This window comes from Oncorhynchus masou, chromosome 13 (assembly GCF_036934945.1).
Source record: "Oncorhynchus masou masou isolate Uvic2021 chromosome 13, UVic_Omas_1.1, whole genome shotgun sequence".
Lineage (NCBI taxonomy): Eukaryota > Metazoa > Chordata > Actinopteri > Salmoniformes > Salmonidae > Oncorhynchus > Oncorhynchus masou.
Window position 1 is genome coordinate 48927221 of NC_088224.1, and position 15820 is coordinate 48943040.

The 15820-nt window shown below is 45.3% G+C and overlaps 1 protein-coding gene across 4 annotated transcripts in view; it reads right to left on the minus strand.

Moving 5' to 3' along the window:
• Nucleotides 1–15820, minus strand: part of LOC135552472 (protein furry homolog) — a 250025-nt gene that overhangs the window by 99067 nt on the left and 135138 nt on the right. For all 4 annotated transcript variants that reach the window (XM_064984132.1, XM_064984129.1, XM_064984130.1 and 1 more), the window contains exons 38-40: nt 15123–15273; nt 14620–14723; nt 11997–12185 (exon numbers count right to left, since the gene is read on the minus strand). In XM_064984132.1, the coding sequence (XP_064840204.1) occupies nt 11997–12185; nt 14620–14723; nt 15123–15273 (444 nt within the window). The remainder of the gene's footprint in view (nt 1–11996; nt 12186–14619; nt 14724–15122; nt 15274–15820) is intronic.

Genomic DNA, 15820 nt, shown 5'->3' on the forward strand with positions numbered 1-15820 from the left:
GGATAAGAGGGAGGGGAGAGGGATAAGAGGGAGGGGAGAGGGATGAGAGGGATAAGAGGGAGGGGAGAGGGATGAGGGGGGGAGGGATGAGAGGGAGGGGAGAGGGATGAAAGGGGGATGGAGGGGAGAGGGATGAGAGGGAGGGGGGAGGGAAGGAGAGGAAGAAGATGAGGAAGGGAGCGGGAGAGAGAAGGAGAAAGGGATGAAAGGGGGATGGAGGGAGATGGAGAGGGATGAGGGAGGGGAGAGGGATGAGAGAGAGGGGAGAAGGATGAGAGGGAGGGGAGAGGGAAGGAGAGGAAGAAGATGAGGAAGGGAGCAGGAGAGAGAAGGAGAGGAAGAAGATGAGGAAGGGAGCAGGAGAGAGAAGGAGAAAGGGATGGAAGGGGGATGGAGGTAGATGGATGGGAGAGGGATGAGAGGAATGAGAGGGGGAGGGAGGGGAGAGGGATGAGAGGAGAGATGGATGAGAGGGGGAGGGAGGGGAGAGGGATGAGAGGGGGAGGGAAGGGAGAGGGATGAGAGGAGGGAGAGGGCACAGGGAAAGAGAGAAGGAGAGGAGTCACAATAGGGACTGTTCAGAAGGCACAAGACAGGAGGAAACGCTTTGAAACAGAGGTGCAACGTGAACTTCAAAACCGTGTTTAATGAACAGCACCCAGTTAACGGGGGTACGTTTTGTGGTTTCACATTACTTCCTGACTGCTCCTGTTGTGAATCCAATGCAGCAAGGTGTGAGGTGAACTCTATGCTCTGTTTTTCTATATTATATAACTAGTGAATCCAAGAAACCAGCTTGTCCCTAGTCAGGTCAAGTTAAGTTTTCTTTATCGAGTCAAGTATGTCATAATAATAATAATGCTATCACCATATATCTTTTTTAACAAGAGAATAAGTAGTCCTATGTTGAATACAGTGGAGGCTCCTCAGAGGAGGAAGGGGAGGGCCATCCTCAGTGAATTTCATAAAAATACAAATAATGAATCAAAGCTATCCTTTTTTGATAAACTATACTAAATATATTCCCGTCACCAAATAATGGATTTAACACACTGCAATGAAGTACTACAGTAGCCTCAGCAGCACTCTGTTGTAGCCGGTATAGCCGGAGGACAGCTAGCTTCTGTCCTCTGGGTACATTGACTTCAATACAAAACCTAGGAGGCTCGTGTCTTTCATCCTCTTCCATAGACTTAAACAGTAATTATGACAACTTCCGGAGGACGTCCTCCAACCTATCAGAGCTCTTGCAGCATGAACTGGGATGTTGTGCACCCAATCAAAGGATCAGAGAATTAATCTAGTACTGAAAGCATAAGCTACAGCTAGCAAGCACTGCATAAAAAGTGGTGAGTAGTTGACTCAGAGAGAGAAAGACAATAGTTGAACAGTTAACACAATTAAGGAAGAGAGAGAGCAAAAGAGCTATATTTGTATATTTTTTTACTTTCACTTTCACTTAGCTAGCACCTGCAGCTAGCTAGTTTAACTTACTCAAACACCCAGCTCAAACAGAGGGATCCTATATTAGCTAGCTGGCTATCCAGTACTGGAACTCTTCCAAGTCAAGGTAAGCTTTTGGTTTTATGAATGTATTACCATCGGGGCCCGCCGGTGTAGCTATTAATCTTCTTATGCAGCTCGCTAGATTCGTTTGCTCAAACATAGAGGGATGCTATATTAGCTAGCTGGCTATTGCTATCCAACACTGGAACTCGTTCAAGTCAAGGTAAGCTTTGGTTTTATTAATGTATTGCCACCTTGGCCCGCCAGTGGAACTGCTTTCTAACTGTACTGCATGATTGTAGTGGGTTTACTAAAGCGTTTATTCTAGTAATTCTAGTTGCCTATGACGTGACAACAATGTACGCTGTGTGTTGCGGTTAACGGTCATGATGTGAAGGTTTGCTTGGAAATGTTTTTTCGCCTGGTCACAGACAGCTGATGTGTTATGCAATGAAGTCCACAAGCGAAGGGAAAAAGGTGAGAGGAGGAGAGCGCATAGATAATTGCGAGAAGGAATTATATATAAAACGAGCAAAGTGATCATGTTGTTTTTATTTGGCTGCTATGAAAGTGAACTGTTTGTGTGTGACCAGGGGTGTATTCATTCCACCGACACTGTTGAAAACATTTTCTTAAATGGAAGCAAACGGAACAAAACGGGGATAAACATACCTGACTTTGTCAAATAGAAACTCTGATTTGCAACTGTTGGACTAATGATTACACCCGAGATCAGCTAGATGCAGGCAAGCGAGTGCAAGGCGGTATTGAATGTGTGGCTGTCTGTCACCTTGATTAGTCAAAATTCTTTCTGTGTGCACCTACGTTGTAAACTTTCATTCATAGGCTAGGATGTAGCAAACTCATGATGCGTACAGGGAAAATTGAAGTATCATGTAGTAGCTTAAACCTATCGATGTTACATTGAGCTGGGTGAATGGAATATGAATGACTGTCATCCAATATGCTGTAATAGAAATAAGAAATAATATCATCCTCCATCATCTTAAACGGCACTTAAATGGCAATTCACATACTGCCCCAACAGATCCACAGATGACGCAATCGCACTCCACACTGCCCTTTCCCACCTGGACAAAAGCAACACCTATGTGAGAATGCTGTTAATTTGCTACATCTCAGTATTTAACACCATAGTGCACACAAAAAACATCACTAAGCTAAGGACCCTGGGACTAAACACCTCCCCCTCTGCAACTGGATCTTGGACTTCCTGATGGTCCGACCCCAGGTGGTGCGGGTGGGCAACAACACATCTGCCACGCTGATCCTCAAGCGTGCTTAGTCCCCTCATGTACACCCTGTGAACCCACAACTGTGTGACCAAACAAGACTCCAACACCATTAAGTCTGCTGACGACACAACAGTGATAGGCCTGATCACAGACAATGATGAGACAGCCTATAGGGAGGAGGTCAGAGGCCTGGCAGTGTGGTGCCAGGACAACAACCTCTAATTCAATGTGAGCAAGACAAATGAGCTGATTGTGGACTACAGGAAAAGGCGGGCTGAGCAGGCCCACATTAACATCGACGGGGCTGTAGAGGAGAGGGTTGAGTTTCAAGTTCCTTGGTGTCCAATGAACTATCATGGTCCAAACACATCAAGACAGTCATGAAGATGGCAAGACAACACCTTTTCCCCTCAGGAAAAGGCATGGGTCCCCAGATCCTCAAAAAGTTTTACAGCTGCACCATCGAGAGCATCCTGACCAGTTGCATCATTGCCTGGTATGGCAACTACTCAGCATCTGACCATAAGGCGCTACAGAGGGTAGTGTCTAAGGCCCAGTACATCACTGGGGCCAAGCTTCCTGCCATCCAGGACCTAGAGGAAGGCCTGAAAAATGTCAAAGACTCCAGTCACCCAAGTCATAGACTGTTCTCTCTGCTACCGCACGGCAAGCGGTTACGGAGCGCCAGGTCTAGGACCAAAAGGCTCCTTAACAGCTTCTACCCCCAAGCCATAAGACTGCTGAACAATTAATCAAATGGCCACCCGGACTATTTGCATTGACCCCCCCCCCCTTGTTTTTACACTGCTGCAACTCGCTGCTATTATCTATGCATAGTCATTTTACCCTTACCTACATGAACACATTACCTTGACTAACCAGTACCCCGCACATCGACTCTCGGTACCGGTACCCCCAGTATATAGCCTCATTATTGTTATTATTATTATTTATTTTTAAACTTATTTAGTAAATATTTGATTATCTCTATTTCTTGAACTGCATTGTTGGTTAATTAACCTCTTGAAACTCTGGGGGCGCAATTTCATTTTTGGATGAAAAACGTTCCCGTTTTAAACAAGATATTTTGTCACAAAAAGATGCTCGACTATGCATATAATTGATAGCTTTGGAAAGAAAACACTCTGAAACACTCTGAGTTCGTTTCGGTAGCCAAATGTGATGTACAAAACGGAGCGATTTCTCCTACACAAAGATTCTTTCAGGAAAAACTGAACATTTGCTATGTAACTGAGAGTCTCCTCATTGAAAACATCCGAAGCTCTTCAAAGGTAAATGATTTTATTTATTTGGTTATCTGGTTTTTGTGAAAATGTTGCGTGCTAAATGCTACGCAAAATGCTAAGCTAGCTTGCAATACTCTTACACAAATGATTGATTTGCTATGGTTCAAAAGCATATTTTGAAAATCTGAGATGACAGTGTTGTTAAGAAAAGGCTAAGCTTGAGAGCAGGCATATTATTTTCATTTCATTTGCGATTTTCAGAAATCGTTAACGTTGCATTATGCTAATGAGCCTGAGGCTTTATTCACAATCCCGGATACGGGATGGGGAGTATCAAGAGGTTTTAATGGCTTGTAAATAAGCATTTCATGGTAAAGTCTACACCTGTTGTTTTGGGGGCGCATATGACAAATAACATTTGATTTGATAAGAAACTGCGCTCTCCCTTGAAAGGAATGTACGCCATTCCCTGCTGATGCCTGTACCTAGATTAACCATGGATAAGAGCAATGTGTCCAGTGCTACGCTCCCTCCCATAGACCCCATAGTAATAAAATATAAAATGCAACATTTTACAGAGTTACGGTTCATATAAGGAAATCATGAAATTAAAATAAATGAATTAGGCTCTAATCTATGGATTTCACATGACTGCATATACAGATATCTGTTGGGGACAGATACCCCCCCAAAAATGTAAAGTGGTAGATCAGAAAACCAGCCAGTACCTGTTGTGACCATTTGCCTCATATATCTCCTTCACATTCAGTTGATCTATATTGGTGGGAAGTGGGACACGCTGTCATACACGTCAATCCAGAGCATCCCAAACATGCTCAAAGAGTGACATAACTGGTGAGTATGCAGGCCATGGAAGAACTGGGACATTTTATACTTCCAGGAATTGTGTATAGATCCTTGCGGCCGATGAATGGCATGACAATGGGCTTCAGGATCGGTGTGACGTTATCTCTGTGCATTCAAATTGCCATCGATAAAATGCTATTGCGTTCGCTGTCCGTAGCTTATGCCTACCCTCATCATAACCCCACTGCCACCATGGGGCACTCTGTTCACAACGTTGACATCAGCAAACCACTCACCCACACGATGCCATACAAGCTGTCTGCAATCTACCCGGTATAGTTGAAACCAGGATTCCCACGAGAAGAGCACATTTCTCAAGTGTGCCAGCGACCTTCGAAGATGGGAATTTGCCCTTCTGCAGTCAGGTCAAGACCCTGGTGAGGATGATGAGCACGCAGATGAGCTTCCCTGAGATGGTTTCTGACAGTTTGTGCAGAAAGTCTTTGGTTGTGCAAACCCACAGTTTCATCAGCTGTCCAGGTGGCTGGTCTGACGATCCCACAGGGGAAGAAGGTCCTGGGATGGCGTGGTTACACATGGTCTGTGGTTGTGAGATCGGTTGGACATACTGCCAAATTCTCAAAAACGACATTGGAGGTGGCTTATGGTAGAGAAATTAACATTAAATTCTCTGGCAACAGCTCTGGTAGACATTCCTGCAGTCAGCATGCCAGTTGCTTGCTCCCTCAACTTGAGACATCTGTGGCATTGTGTTGTGTGACAAAACTGCACATTTTACCTGTGTAATGATCATGCTGTTTGTGGGTGTGGAAATCTTTCTGGAATCTTTTATTTTAGCTCATGAAACATGGAACCAACACTTTACATGTTGCATTTATATTTTTGTTCAGTGTATGTATTGTGGCAAACCTCTTCAAGGTTAGGAGCGTTTGTCACAAACTAAGTGGTAAACTGTCACCAAATCACCCAAGAATGAGAGTTCTTTCGAACAGGACAGTACTTGTGTGTTTGTTTCTCCGTCCTGGTCCACCCAGGCCGTAGGCGAGGTCAAGGATAGCAGGGTTCGGTACACGAATCGGGTTCTCGGGAGGTCCAGGTCCAAACGCCATCAGGTAAGTCCAAAACAGTCCAGCTCATACACGGTAAAATCCAGCCAATCTCTATTGTCTCTTTCTCTATTGTTCATAGATCCTTCCAGCACTCTCTTCTTCTCTTCCTGGTTTTTCTTGACCCTTTATCTGTGGGTTGGCTCCACCTTCTGAGGGTTCCCCTTGCTTCTGGGACTTGTAGTTTTGGTGGTCGGCCATTTTGTGATCTGTAGTTCTGACAGGGGTGGCCATTTTAGTGATCGGGCAGAGCCCATTTATTAGTTCTGCTCTCACATATCTGCCATTTACCACTCGACCCCCTTCTTTGCCACACATCTCTCCCCTAGATCCGACCCCTAGGTCGGGCTACTGCAGCAAAATATGCGTGCATGCGGGATAACCCATCCACGTTTCCCATTTCCTTCCCTGCTCTGTGTTTCAAGTCAAAATGAAATGGTTGGAGACTCAAAAACCACCGCATCACCCGAGCGTTCTTCTCTTTAGCCCTATGCATCCAGGTGAGTGGGGCATGGTCACTGATGAGGGTGAAGTGGCGCCCCAGCAGGTAGTATTTCAGGCTTTCTAGAGCCCACTTTACTGCCAGTGCTTCTTTCTCAACGACTGAGTAGTTGGTTTCCCGTGGTTCCAGCTTCCTGCTTAAAAACAGGATGGGGTGTTCCACCCCTTCTACCTCTTGGGATAGCACTGCTCCCAAGCCGACCTCTGAGGCATCCGTCTGAACCATAAACTCCCTCTCAAAGTCTGGTACCACCAGCACTGGATTACAGCAGAGAGCCTCCTGTAATGTCCTAAATGCTTTGGTGGCCCTTTCATCCCATTTGACCATGTTTGGCCCTCTGGCTCTAGTCATGTCGGTAAGTGGGGCGGCCACTGTGGCATAACTTGGGCTGAACTTCCGGTAGTAACCCGTCAGCCCTAGGAAGGCTCGAACCTGCTTCTTATTTACTGGTTTCGGCCATTCTTTAATTCCCTTCACCTTCTTATGTTGGGGTTTGATTAACCCTCTTCCCACAGTGTATCCCAGATACTCTGTTTCCTCTAACCCCACATAACACTTGGCAGGGTTTGCAGTGAGCCCTGCCTTTCTAAGGGCGTCTAACACTGCCTGTACCCGGGGTATGTGGGATTCCCAATCTGGGCTGTAGATCCCCACGTCATCTAAATAAGCTGCGGCATATGCTTTGTGCGGTTTTAGGACTTTGTCCATGAGCCGTTGAAAGGTGGCTGGGGCCCCGTGTAAGCCGAATGGCATGACAGTGTATTGAAACAAACCGTCAGGTGTTGCAAAGGCTGTCTTTTCTTTGGCCCTGGGGGTCAGAGGAATTTGCCAGTACCCTTTTGTCAGATCAAGAGTCGTAATGTACCGAGCATTACCAATTTTCTCCAGTAGTTCATCTACTCGGGGCATGGGGTAGGCATCAAACTTGGAGATTTCATTTACCTTCCGAAAGTCGTTACAGAACCGCAAAGACCCATCGGGCTTGGAGACCATCACAATTGGGCTACACCACTCACTATGTGACTCTTCGCTCACTCCAGCTGTCAACATTTTCTCCGCCTCTGCTCTAATCGCGGCCCGTCGAGCCTCGGGTACCCGATATGGCCTCATACTCACTTTTCTCCCTGGTAGGGAAACGATATCATGAGCCTCAGTTCGGCCAGGTACCTCTGAAAACACATCTCTGTTCTTCTGGATCAGGGTCTTTACTTCCTGTACTTGTGCTGGGGACAGAGTGGGTGGGATATTTACTTCGGCTGTCTCCTGAGTGTGTGTGGGGTATGTGACCATTAGTGTTTCTCTCTCTCTTCATGATTTTAACAGATTTATGTGATAAATCTGTTCCTGGGGCCGTCGACCTGGCTGCCGGATCCAATAATTGACTATCTCCAGTACTTCATATGGTCCTTTCCATGTGGCCAGTAGTTTACACTCTACCGTGGGGATCAGCACTAACACCTTATCTCCCGGTTGAAATTCCCTCAGGGTAGCCTGCCGGTTATAAGTGTGCCGCTGGTGCTCCTGTGCTTGTCTCATGTGCTCTCTGACGATGGGCATGACTCTGGCTATCCTGTCTTGCATTGCCGTGACGTGCTCTATGACACTAATATACGGGGTGGATTGGTGCTCCCAGGTTTCCCGGGCGATGTCTAAGATTCCCCGGGGATGCCTCCCATATACCAGCTCAAAGGGAGAAAACCCCAGCGAGGCTTGAGGAACCTCTCTAATGGCAAACATCAGATACGGCAACATGCAATCCCAGTTCTTCCCATCCTTATTGATTACCTTCCTGAGCATTGACTTCAGGGTCCGGTTGAATCTCTCGACCAGCCCGTCCGTCTGAGGATGGTAAACCAATGTCCTCAACTGTTTCACCTGCCACAGTTTACAAAGGTCCGCCATAATTCGGGACATAAAGGGGGTCCCCTGGTCGGTAAGGATCTCCTTTGGAACCCCTACCCTGGTGAACAAGAGCACTAATTCCTTTGCAATATTCTTGGAAGCCATCGTCCGAAGGGGAATGGCTTCTGGGTAGCGAGTGGCATAATCTAGAATGACCAGAATGTATTGGTGCCCTCTGGCGGATTTGGGTAGTGGGCCCACTAAATCCATCGCTATCCTCTCAAATGGTGTTTCGATTATGGGGAGTGGCACTAACGGGCTTCTAACAGCTGGTCGGGGAGCTGTTAACTGGCACTCCGGGCACTCTCCACAATGCCGAGCCACTTCAGCTTGAATTCCTGGCCAGTAAAACCTCCTTACAATCCGGTCTCGGGTTTTATCGATACCAAGGTGTCCACCCAGAATGTGCCCATGAGCTAGATCCAGTACTGTCCTCCGGTACCGAGTGGGAACCAACAACTGTTCCACCACATCAACCCCTATTTTCGAGACTCTGTACACCAAACCCTTTTTCATGATGAAGTGGGGAAAACTATTAGGCATCATACCAACATTTATGGGAGTACCATCTACGACCTGCACATCTGCTCTGGCTTGCTGCAGGGTTGGATCCTGGTTTTGGGCCGTCCCAAAATTAGTCAAGGAACCTGCCAGGTCTGCGGGTTCTAGATCGTCGTCCTCTGAATTCAGACCGACCCCAGCCCCACTAGTACCGGGCTGTTTGTTATCAGCGAGGTTTGCCACTTCATCCTCCTCCTCCCCTACTAGCACTTGTGATGTTGTCCCCTGGGAGACCTCTTTTCCTGGCTTTGGTTGAAGGCCCCATGCTTCTTCCTGCTTGGTCAGGGTTGTTGGCTTCTCAAACATGCCATTCTTGTGGCCTAACTTCGCAAAGTTAGGAAAGTCTCTACCCAATATTACATCATATGGCATCTTTGGGACCACACCAACCTCATAATCCAGCAGACCGTCCTCTGTTTGTATGCTCACTAAGGCCGTGGGGTACAGACGGGTATCCCCATGAATGCATGTAACACTGATATCCTGTCTTGTATCCAGTTTATGATTCGGCACTAGGCTTGCAACAACCAGGGTTAGCATACTGCCGGAATCCAGCAGTGCTTCAACCTCTTTCCCTTCAACCTTCACCCTGCACATATGTTTGTTTCTTGATCTTTCAAGTACAGTGGTTACAACAGGACATGCATACCGTATATCATTTTCATTTTCACCGAGGTTACATTGCATTGGCTCTTCTTTAATAGGGCAGTAGGCTGCAATATGTCCTGGTTGATTACAATTGTAACAGATAATAGGGGTTCGGGGGGAGACCCCCTCGACACCCAGTCCCGGTTTCCGTATTTTCCCTTAGTGTCTCGGCCTGATTCTGATTCTTTCCTCATGGCCCCACGCTGCTCTCTTCCCCCTCTATATGCTGGGACAGCCTTACCCTGTCCGCTGGTTTGCCCATGCCTGGGGAACGGGAATCTTTCCTCCTGTGCCTGCTCAGCTGTTCCTGCCATACAATACCGTTCAACCAGGCCCACGAGATGGTCGGTGGAAAGTACCTCGTTCTGGCCAACCCATCGTCTCACTTCTTGGGGTAGACCTCGCTGAAACTGGTTGAGTACGATGGTCTCGACGATCTCGGCGGATGACCGGGTCTCTGGTCGCAACCATTTCCGTGCCAGGTGAATCAAGTCGAACATCTGTGTTCGTGGGGGTTGTCCCGGTCGGTAGGACCACTGGTGGAAGCGGTGTGCCCTCACGGTATTGGTCACTCCCAGTCTAGTCAGGATCTCTCCCTGTAGTTTATCGTAATCCTGTGCATCTTTCAACTCCAGGTCGAAATACGCTTTTTGAGCGTCCCCTGCCAGGTATGGTGCCAGAAGCCCTGCCCATTCTTCTTTTGGCCACTTCTCCCTCTCTGCCGTCCTTTCGAAGGTGGTAAGATATGCTTCCACATCATCCTGCGCTGTCATTTTTTGAAGAAAATGATTGGCCCTTCTCTGGGTGTTTGCAGCTGGTAATTGAGCCCCAATTTGGTCCGCTAGAACCTTTAGGCCTTCTCTTAACTCCCGGGTGTTTCTCTCTTGCTCTTCTCTGAGCAGCTGGTTGGTGCGGTGCTGGACCTGTAACGTGTCCTGATACATTCGCATTGCATCCTGATGAGCTATTTGTTGAGCTCTAGTTGCCTCTTGTTGGGCGGCTGCCGCTTGTAACAGGGCCTGTATGGTTCCCTCCATACTCATTTTCCTGAGAAACTGTCCTAACCAAACAAAGCCACAAAAAAAACCTGACTCCCCTTTGGAGTGCTAACTGAACATTTTTATTTTTCTTCTACCTAACCAGTTGTATGGTTAGTCCATGCCCGCATCCTCCACCACGTGTGGCAAACCTCTTCAAGGTTAGGAGCGTTTGTCACAAACTAAGTGGTAAACTGTCACCAAATCACCCAAAAATGAGAGTTCTTTCGAACAGGACAGTACCTGTGTGTTTGTTTCTCCGTCCTGGTCCACCCAGGCCGTAGGCGAGGTCAAGGATAGCAGGGTTCGGTACACGAATCGGGTTCTCGGTAGGTCCAGGTCCAAACGCCAACAGGTAAGTCCAAAACAGTCCAGCTCATACACGGTAAAATCAAGCCAATCTCTATTGTCTCTTTCTCTATTGTTCATAGATCCTTCCAGCACTCTTCTTCTCTTCCTGGTTTTTCTTGACCCTTTATCTGTGGGTTGGCTCCACCTTCTGAGGGTTCCCCTTGCTTCTGGGACTTGTAGTTTTGGTGGTCGGCCATTTTGTGATCTGTAGTTCTGACAGGGGTGGCCATTTTAGTGATCGGGCAGAGCCCGTTTATTAGTTCTGCTCTCACATATCTGCCATTTACCACTCGACCCCCTTCTTTGCCACAATATATATTATTTTACAAATAGGCAGAATATACAGCATTGAACAAATACATTTTTTGACAATGCCTTTCATTATTGCCCGAGGGGATAATACAAGGAATTGAATTGACATGAGTTTTTTACTAAAGTGAGATAAATGCATTTGCACCTTTTAGCTACACTTGTCCCATCTTTAGACACCATTAACTCCCAAATGAGATATGCAGTGGCACCATTTACCAAGAATCCTTTCTGATGCACTCCAATCAAAATGGTATTAAATGATCTTAATGGCCTAAGGAATGAGTAACAGGAATACTTATTGATTCAATCCAAATAACTAAAATACGGAGCATACGCGTCTATACGACAGTAGAGCTCAAAAGCACTGTGTATCCCAGCTCCAAAGTAAACAGCATCTGTTGACAGTCAAATGCCCTGGGTCATGTTCATTCAGCACAAAACGCGATGAAACAGGTAGGGACTATAAGAAGTTGTCCAATAAGAAATGCTCATTTCCAATTTTCATTTAAACCCCCCCCCCTTCAAATCAATGCATAAAAATCCATTTGGAAACCACCATCTCAGAACAGATGACATGTATTTCAGATGCTTATTTTAATTGTTATAGTTTTAAAACATCAACTTTGATTTAGACCACACATGTTATGATAATGATAAAGACAAAACGTAAAAAAATAAAAATAATCAGTTGCATTCCCTAATGTACACTGCCCAGGAATCTATTCTGTACTGTGTACTACCTGTAGTAGTGAAGTATTCAGGCTGGTAGCTTGACTTGCTGGTCAAGGTCTTGCTGCTATTGACCTCTCGTGTCTGCAGTAGGACGGAGGCGATATTCTGGAAGTTGCGGTTGCAGGACAGCGTGATGAGTAGGTGCAGGAGGAGACGCTTGCTGTGCTCAAACACCTCGGGACGGTAGTGATCCATGCCTGGTGGTGAAGAAAATACATCATAATAGAGTGACAGCAGATACAGTGGGGTCCAAAATGTTTGACACCCTTGATAAATATCTACATTAATTACTGTATAAAATAAATAACTCAAATACTGAGCTGTATTGTATGCTCAAAGAAATAGGGAAATTCTGTTATACTAATACAATTGCTCAGAGAAAGGGATTTGGTTAAACAAGTAATACTTTTTTTCTCTCAAAAAGGTAGGGGTCAGAATTATTGAAAGAAGAAGAAGAAATATAGTAGAAGACAAATAGTAGTGAAAAGTTGAGTACTTGGTCCCATATTCCTACAGTAGCATGCAATGACTACATCAAGCTTGTGACTCTACAAACTCATTGGATGCATTTGCAGTTTGTTTTAGACTAAGTTAGGGATGCACAATATAACGGTAAGCATATCGGAATCGGACGATATTAGCTATAAATGCCAACATTAGCTTTGGCCCGATGTCTAGTTAAACAGTGATGTGCAAAACCGATGTCAACGCTGATGTGCATACCTATATAACATAGGTAGATGTAATGACGCCATGAAAAATAAAGCGCTACACATAATAAAAGCATAGAAATACTAAGGACACACTTCCAACAACCAAACAAGTTCAAGTCGAGCAGTCATTTGAAAGAGTAAGAAAATTTCAGTGAGTCAACTCAAAGGCAAAATCCATTAACACCAAGATAATGACATTCATTGCCCATGACAATCAACAGTGCCCTAAACATCGAGCACCTCAAGCCCCGGTACACACTACCAAGTAAGCGCTATTTTTCAGAAGTTTCCCTACCAGAATTACATAGTATTGTTGAAACGAACATTTCAGCAAGACAACGCAAAGGCGAAATCCATTAACGCCAAGATAATGGAAATCATTGCCTTTGACAATCAACCGTTCTCTGCCGTGGATGATGTTGGCTTTCGCCGAATGGTCGAGCACTGTTACACACTAGCAAGTAGGCGCTATTTTTCAGATGTTGCCCTACTGGAGTTACACAGTACTGTTGAAACGCACATCCATGAGCTACTTGCTGTGGGCGTCACTGCTATTAGCTTCACGACTAACATTTGGACCAGAGACGTCAGCCCCATGAGCATGCTGAGTCTGACAGCACAGTGGGTCGACGAGGATTTCGTACTGAGGAAAGCCGTATTGCATGCTCAAGAATGTGCTAGTTCTCATACCGCTGCTGCCATTTCAATGGCATTTGAGAACACGGCCAACTGACTGGAGAAATAAGCTCATCAACTGCATCTGCAGCAGACGTGATACCCTCTGTCATGGCAATGAAACACCTGCTCAACAAAACCTATGTCGGAAGATAACTTGGAAAAGTACTCTACAAGAGGATGTGATCAAGCAACTCGGTGGCATTCTCTCTGAGCTTCTACTGTGTCGCCACCATGCTTGATGCTTGGTACAAGGACCACTACTTCGATGCAAACAAGAAACAGGGTTTACGTGAAATGTTAGACACAGTTGGACAAGTTGGAATGATGAAATCCTGGTTGAGGCTGAACAAATGACCAACGAAACAGCACAGCAAGTAAGTGAAAGAAATAGGTTTTGATGATGTTTTACTGGTAATGGGGACATACGTAAATTCCCCAAAAATTACGTTTTGGTCAGTGTGTGTGTGTGTGTGTCAACTATTTAACTATACTAGAATGATTAAAAGGCCGCAACATTTTTTAATATCAGTTATCGGTATCGGCCAAGAATGTCATATGGGCGCAACCCTAGGTTTAGTTTTTATTTTGTCCCCAATAGAAATGAATGGTAAATAATGTAGTGTGTCATTTTAGAGTACCTTTTATTATACGCAACAATAACATTTTCTAAACACTTCTACATTCATGTGGATGCTACCTGAATGAATCGTGAAATCATCTGAAACACAACCAAAATGAACTGCAAATGCATCCTACCAGTTTGTAGAATCACACGCTTGATGTAGTCATTGAGTGCTAGGAATATGGGACCAAATACTAAACTTTTGACTACTTTATTTATAACAATCCTTCGGGGTGTTAATACATTTGACCCCCCTCTCTTTCTTTGAGCCATGGTATTAATATAAAATAATATAACTTCCACATTTTGGGAGCATACAATATAGCTCAGTATTTAATTATTTATTTTATACGGTCATTATTGCGCATCTTTTATCAAGGGTGTCAATATTTCTGACCCCACTGTAAAACCTTCCATACAGCGCCTTTAGCAGTGGAATAACATGGTGATATGACACAGGGTTGGGATTCATATGTATTGCTCCATTGTCTCCATCTGTAATACGGGGCAAAGCATTTGGCAGCAAATGCCAGCTACTTTGTAGCGTGTCTGAGTTGGAGCAGGTTCGGAATCGGTTAATTCAATAATTCCTCATTGACAAGTATGTTCTGGTCATACCCAGAAAGAGGGCATGGAGCAGCAGTGGCAGGTGCAAGGCCCAGTCTTCTCTCACACCGTGGTCAACCACCATCTCGGTCATGAAGATCACCGCGATGTTAAACCTACAGACACATATCAACAATGTACAGTACCAGTCCAAAGTTCGGACACAACCAACTCATTCTAGGGGTTTTCGACATTGTAGAATAATTAGTGGAGACATCTAAACTATAAAAAAATAACACATATGGAATCATGTAGTAGGTAAACTGACAGGGTAAAAATCTGTTGTTCTGCACAAGGCAGCTAACCCACTGTTCCTAGGCTGTCATTGAAAATAAGAATTTGTTCTTAACTGACTTGCCTAGTTAAATAAAGGTACAATTGTTTTAAAATCATGTAGGGTTAAGGGTTATTAAACAAATCAAAATATATTTCATATTTGAGATTCTTCAAAGTAGCCACCCTTTGCCTTGATGACAGCTTTGCACACTCTTGTGTGCGTGCCTGTGTGTGTGTACCTGTGTAGAGGTCCCTTAGGAGTGACGGTTTCAGGGAGGTAGTCCACAAGGGGAGCCCAGCAGCCTCCGTTGACAGGCATAGGCAAAGGGAGTGGCTGATTGGTCTCCACAACGCTCATCAGCCAACCAGTGTACGGCGGAAGGGGCTCACCTAGGGATCACATAGGAAGTTACACTCTTGACAAAGTAGGGCAAGACTCGCCAGGCCACACCCTCTCCAGGGTCATGTTCAGTGTGGCACACTAGGGCAAAACCAGTATTTCTTATTGGACACTTTCTAGTAGCTGGTACCTCCCCGTTTCCCTTTGTTTCAAAATGTTTCATCCCCTTTCTGCCTACTGAATGCAACCCTGTTTGCATTTAGCACTCAGACCCCATCTCTCCCCAAAGAAAATGTTATGAGCTTTCCTGTGAATACATGCACCCACCATTCTACTGCCTTTCAAAGCAATAACTGTCTGTTGATGGCAGGCATGTTAAGTCATTGAGGAGGGCTATAGTGCAGAGGATCAGTGTTCTTTAAAGTTCTTCTTTAGAAAGGTCATTGAGTTTGGCGAGCCGAGCAGGACTGTCTCAGCTCTAGCATGGCCTTATCTGTTTGTGCTTTAGCCAACTCCTTTAACTATCATCATGCAATTAGTATCAGTTCGAGGAATTGATAGCACAAACAGATCTAGGACCAAGTTATATTTCACCTA